Below are 5938 nucleotides of genomic sequence, written 5' to 3'. Positions count from 1 at the left end.
TCACCTTTTTTTGGTTGTTGATGATTAATTAATTTATTTATTTTTTGTGTGTGATTTTACAATGTGGGTTGTATTGATTTAGAAGTTTCATATTAATCAACAAGTTAATCCTATATTCCTTTTGTGAAATTGTCATCTTATGGTTATTTAATATTCATCTATTTTTATGGACTAGTCTTTAATTTTTGTCTCAATATTAAATTATTTATATTTTTTCTACAACAACTTTCACTGATTATCTCTAAATAATTTGGATTGGAAGGAGTTACTCTTGAAAAAATGGGGTCATTTGAAAATGAAATGGAGAAGAAGGATTTGGCCATCACTCAGGTAAGTTTTGGTGGATTTGACAAGAATGTTAGCGCAAAGGACCTTACAAAATTTTTAGAAAAGCAGATCGGTCTCATTTGGAGGTGTAGATTGAAGAATTCGTGGACTCCACCGGGTTCCTATCCAAATTTTGATATCGTAGACACCGCAAACATACAAGATATAGATGATTATGAAAAGGTGGTGCCTCACGCCTTTGTTCATTTTGCATCTGCTGAGGCGGCGACCACAGCATCAAATGATGAACTCATCTTGAATGGGAAAACTCTAAAGGTGAATTTGGGACTCGAGAATTCGTTCCGTATTAATCGAAAGGGGAGGACAACTAACCCCTTGAAGTTCACCAATGTGCGTGTTGAGGTTGGAATTTTGGCTTGCCGAGATGAGTTCTTGGTTGGTTGGAACAGTCCTACTTCTGGGGTCAACTTTGTTGTTGATCCGTTTGATGGCACGTGCAAGATTTTTTTTACTAAGGAGACAACTTTCTCATCCGAAGGCACAGAGAAGCTCGTTGTGATAAAATGTGATTTTAAGCTGGAGTTCTCGGTGAGAGAGATCACTGAGATAAAACAGGACCGGGGCATTTCTTCGTTAATAATATTGTTGCAGCTGGCATCATCTCCCCATCTCTTTTACAGAACTGCAGATGATGACATTTATGAGTCCGTTCCATTTGATTTGTTGGACGATGAGGATCCGTGGATCCGAACCACTGATTTTACACCTGGTGGTGCGATCGGTAGGTGTAACTCTTACAGGATCTCTATGTTACCTCATTTTGGACCGAAATTGAAGAAAATCTTGAATTACTTAAAAGAATGGCGAATCCCGAATGATTATCCTATTCAGCAGCTCAGTGTTCGAGGTGAGCCTGATTTTGGCATGCCCATGTCAGACCCTTTCTTCTGCATCCAACACATGGAAGGAATAAGCTTCGACGTAATGTTCATGGTTAATGCCGTAATGCACAGAGGTATTATCAATCAGCATCAGTTGTCTGACATGTTCTTTGAGTTGCTAAGAAGCCAGACAAGGGAGGTGAGCATCACGGCACTAAGGCGCATATATTCTTATAGGCGTCCGGTGTTTGATGCATACGAGAGTTTGCAACAAGTCCAAGAATGGATACTTAAGAACCCTAAACTTCTTGAGAGCTCCAAGAGTTCAGATTTTAATGCTGAAGTGAGGAAATTGGTGATAACTCCGAGCAAAGCCTATTGTCTTCCTCCCGAAGTAGAGCTTTCTAATAGGGTTCTTAGGAAATATAATGATGTTTTGGATAGGTTCTTAAGAGTTACATTCATGGATGAAGGTTATCTGGAGCTTAATTCTCAGGTTCTCACCCATTATGTCGCACGGATAGTGAAGGACACTACATCCAAGTACTTCCCCCCCATGAAAACATGCATGTTTAAAAGGGTGAAGACTATTATGGAGGATGGCTTCTACTTGTGTGGTCGGAAGTATTCATTTTTGACTTTCACACCTAATCAGTTAAAAGATCGTTCTGCGTGGTTCTTTGCCGAAGATAACAACATCAAAGTGAACGATATTACGAGTTGGATGGGGAAGTTCGATGACAGAAATGTCGCCAAATGTACAGCCCGGATGGGACAATGCTTCTCCTCCACCTTTCACACAATCAATGTTCCATCGGAGGAGGTCGATTTTGGTCTTCCAGATATCAAGAGAAATGGGTTTGTTTTCTCTGATGGGATCGGTATGTTAACACCCGATCTCGCAAGGGAAGTTGCTGATAAGTTGCACCTATCTATGAACCCTCCTAGTGCCTATCAAATCAGGTATGGTGGTTGTAAGGGGGTCATAGCATGTTGTCAAGGAAAAGATGACATGAAACGTCTCTCCCTGAGACCAAGCATGAATAAATTTATTTCGAATCACACAATCCTTGAAATTGCATCATGGACTAGGTTCCAACCGGGTTTCTTAAACAGGCAAATCCTAAATCTACTTTCGTCCTTGGGTGTTCCGAATGACATATTCTCAAGAATGCAGGATTCAATGGTTCATAGACTAAACGAGATGCTCAAGAACCCTGATGTGGCTTTCGACATCCTTACTTCGTCGTGTGCTGAGCAAGGGAATACTGCAGCAATGATGCTGAGTGCTGGTTTCAAGCCTCAATCAGAGCCTCATCTAAAAGGGATGCTGTGTTCCATAAGAGCTGGCCAACTGTGGGGCCTTTTGTTGAAGACTAGGATCTTTGTTCCTTCAGGAAGGTTGATGATGGGATGCTTAGATGAACTTGGGTTACTTGAGCATGGACAATGCTTTATCCAAGTGTCATCCCATTCTTTGGAAAATTGTTTTTCAAAACATGGAAAAAGATTTTCCGAGGCTAAGAGGAATGTACAAGTGATCAAGGGACTTGTGGTTATAGCTAAGAATCCCTGCCTTCACCCTGGAGACATTCGGATTCTTGAAGCTGTAGATGCGCCTGGCTTACATCATCTTGTTGACTGTTTGGTTTTCCCTCAGAAGGGAGACAGACCACATACAAATGAAGCTTCGGGAAGTGATCTCGATGGTGATTGTTATTTTGTGACTTGGGATGAAAATCTTATACCTCCAAGCAAGAGAAGTCATTCACCGATGGTTTATGACTCTGTCCGAGCCAAAGAATCGCCACACCCAATCAATAATCAGGTAACAATCTGACCTGCTTGAATTTTTTTACTCGTTTTGCTTCAATTCAGTTTTCTTCAACATAGTGGTTCAGAAATTTCGAATGCACTTTTTCTTATCCCTTTCTTTCCGAAATCAGTTGCCCTTTCATAATGTTTCTACTTCTTGTTTTCAGTTTCATATCACCTGTAATTTGAGCATTTGCATTAGTCATCTTCTACTTAATTTGACTAAATTAACCATTTGATTGAGATAAATGTTAATTCTTTAAGTATTTTTGTAAGATGCCCATGTAATTTTGTATCCACACCCCTGACCTCCATGTTGTAGGTCCACTTGTGAGATACAGGTGGCCGACATGTAATGGGATTGGGATCCCCCAACCAAATTGGAATGGGTTGGATGGATATAGGATTTATTGATTAGGCCTTTTTTGGTTTTTTGAAATTTACTGTAAAGATACATTGTCATTGGTTCCATTCATGTGCACATCATAGGTGAGACTGCACCATCATTCCTTCAAAATAATCTTAAACTTGTCCAATCTTTAAATTACCTCATTTATGTTGAATAAGGAAAAAAAAGGCACACAATATATCTTCTACTTTTGATTGCTCTCCTCAATTTATGTTTTGATCGTGGATTAGTTCTTATTTATTTTTTTTGTTGTCATGATTCTGCATCTAGAATTGGACCTTGGCAATGGAACAATCTCTCTCACGATACTTGTTTGTTTAACTAACAGGACATAATAGATTTCTTCGTCAAGAACTTGGCATTTGACCCAGTTGGCCCTATCTGCAATGCCCACATGGTTCTCTGTGATCAGAGAAAAAAAGGAGCCTTGGATGAGGATTGCAAAATTCTAGCAAAACTAGCAGCCACAGCAGTCGACTTCCCCAAAACTGGCATCTCCGTGTCCATGCCCCAACACCTTAAACCAAAACTATACCCAGACTTCATGCGTAAGGAGGCATGCCAAACATATAAGTCGGAAAAGATTTTGGGCATACTCTACCGCAAGATTGAAGATGCTTCTGATGGGGACATACTATCATCATCAGAGATATCATGTGCACCTGAAGACGTACCTTATGACACAGATCTAGAGATTCCAGGATCTTCAGATTTTATCCATGATGCTTGGAATCTAAAATGCTCATATGAGGGACAAATCAATGCTCTTTTGGGGCAATATATGGTGAGAACTGAAGAAGAGATAGTAACCGGACATGTATGGTCCCTGCCAAAGGACAACAGTAGGAAGCACGGAGATATAAAAGAAAAGATAAAGGATGCTTATAGTGTACTAAGGAGGGAATTCAAGAGTATTTTTGAGAATATTGGGCAGCATTTTCAGCAACTAAAAGAAGATGAAAAGAATGCATTGTATGAACAAAAGGCGTCCGCTTGGTACCAAGTGACATACCATCCTCAATGGGTGAAAAAAACCTTAGAATTGAGAGCACCAGGTGAAGATAGAGCACCAGCAATGCTTAGCTTTGCATGGATCCCTGTTGAATACTTGGTAAGGATCAAAGTGAGGCACCGGAGAACCGAAAATATTGATACTTGCAAGCCAATAAACTCTCTTGCAAGTTACCTGGCTCCGCTAATATGACTGATTGACTAGTAATGGAGGCTGCAAGGCCACTCTGCCACCAATCTATTATAATTATATTTATATATTTATAAGACTGAATGTTGCTTTGTCTTCCCAACTCTGGTTGAAAGAAAGCAAAGTTGTTGTTGTTGTTATTATGGTGTTGTGATTTGTAAGATTTTTATTATTATATGTATGAAGGCTTGAGAAGACTGTTTGCATATATTTGTGTCCATGGATCTTTTGGTGGACTGTTAACTTCATTGTGAATGCTGTTTTTTTTTTTTCCTAAAAATTTGAAGTTAGCCTAATGAATATTGTTCCTCTATTTATTTATGGATAAATAACCCAATCATTTAATTCAAGAATATACACTTGACAATCTGAAAACAGAACATAGATTTGTTATTTAGAAATTTATGTGCCAAGGTGATGAACCAATGGCTTGATGCCATGTGTATTAAATGAGCAAGAGTGACCGGTTAATTTCAGAGCTGTTTTAAGTGCTTTATTTTAGAATGGCGTCATGCCATTGGTTCATAAGCTTAGCATATAAATTTTAAAATAGTAAATCTTTCTTCATAAAAATAGGAGCAAATCCTCTATGGTCTGTTTTTTCTGTAGCTCTCTCTAGCTAATATCAAGTATGCCACGTCACAAGAAGTTTACAAGCAACAATCTAAATTTAGGAGTGGTTCAGTAATCGTTCATTTTCAAATACTTGATCTGAGAATTTTTTTTTTTTTTTGATATTTTTCTTTTCAAATCTGATCTAAACCATGAGTATAAGACGCTGCATTGTTATTATTATTTTTCAATCTATAGGAAAAACAGGCTTTATAGGATCCTCTTCCCTAAAAACATGATCTGATTTTACAAAGAGTTTATATATGGGTCCCGTTCACCACCAAACATTTTGGCCAGCATTTTAGCCAATCATTTTTGTCCTATATGGGTTAGAAGTTTTAAAATGGGCTGATTTTTGGTGAGGATGATCTCTACAGTGAGGAGATCATCCTCACCAAAAATCAGCCCATTCAAGAACTTCTAACCCCATGTTTACAAGTTGAAAAATCGTGGACCGTCCATTTTTTGTAAACCATTTTTGATGGGGATGATCTCTACAGTGAGGAGATCATGCTCACCAAAAATCAGCTCATTCCAAAACTTCTAGCCCCATGTTTACAAGTTGAAAAATCGTGGACCGTCCATTTTTTGTAAATCATTTTTGATGGGGATGATCTCTACGGTGAGGAGATCATTCTCACCAAAAATCAGCTCATTCCAAAACTTCTAGCCCTAGTTTACAAGTTGAAAAATCGTGAACCGTCCATTTTTTGTAAACCATTTTTGATGGGG

General features: G+C 38.7%; 1 protein-coding gene across 1 annotated transcript; it reads left to right on the top strand.

Annotated features, from left to right (window-relative positions):
* The first annotated feature begins 56 nt into the window (after positions 1-56).
* On the top strand, positions 57-4840 carry LOC147381528 (RNA-dependent RNA polymerase 6-like). Its single transcript, XM_086430309.1, has 2 exons — positions 57-2997; positions 3722-4840. The coding sequence occupies exons 1-2, from the start codon at positions 280-282 to the stop codon at positions 4595-4597; spliced, it is 3594 nt and encodes a 1197-aa protein (XP_086286435.1). The 5' UTR covers positions 57-279; the 3' UTR covers positions 4598-4840.
* The last annotated feature ends 1098 nt before the right edge of the window (positions 4841-5938 follow it).

Source organism: Akebia trifoliata, unplaced genomic scaffold (genome assembly GCF_017979445.1).
Source record: "Akebia trifoliata isolate Shusen 1 unplaced genomic scaffold, ASM1797944v1 Contig00375, whole genome shotgun sequence".
In the NCBI taxonomy this organism is placed as follows: Eukaryota; Viridiplantae; Streptophyta; class Magnoliopsida; order Ranunculales; family Lardizabalaceae; genus Akebia; species Akebia trifoliata.
Note: the sequence above shows the minus strand (reverse complement) of the source record. Positions and strands in the feature narration are given on the sequence as shown.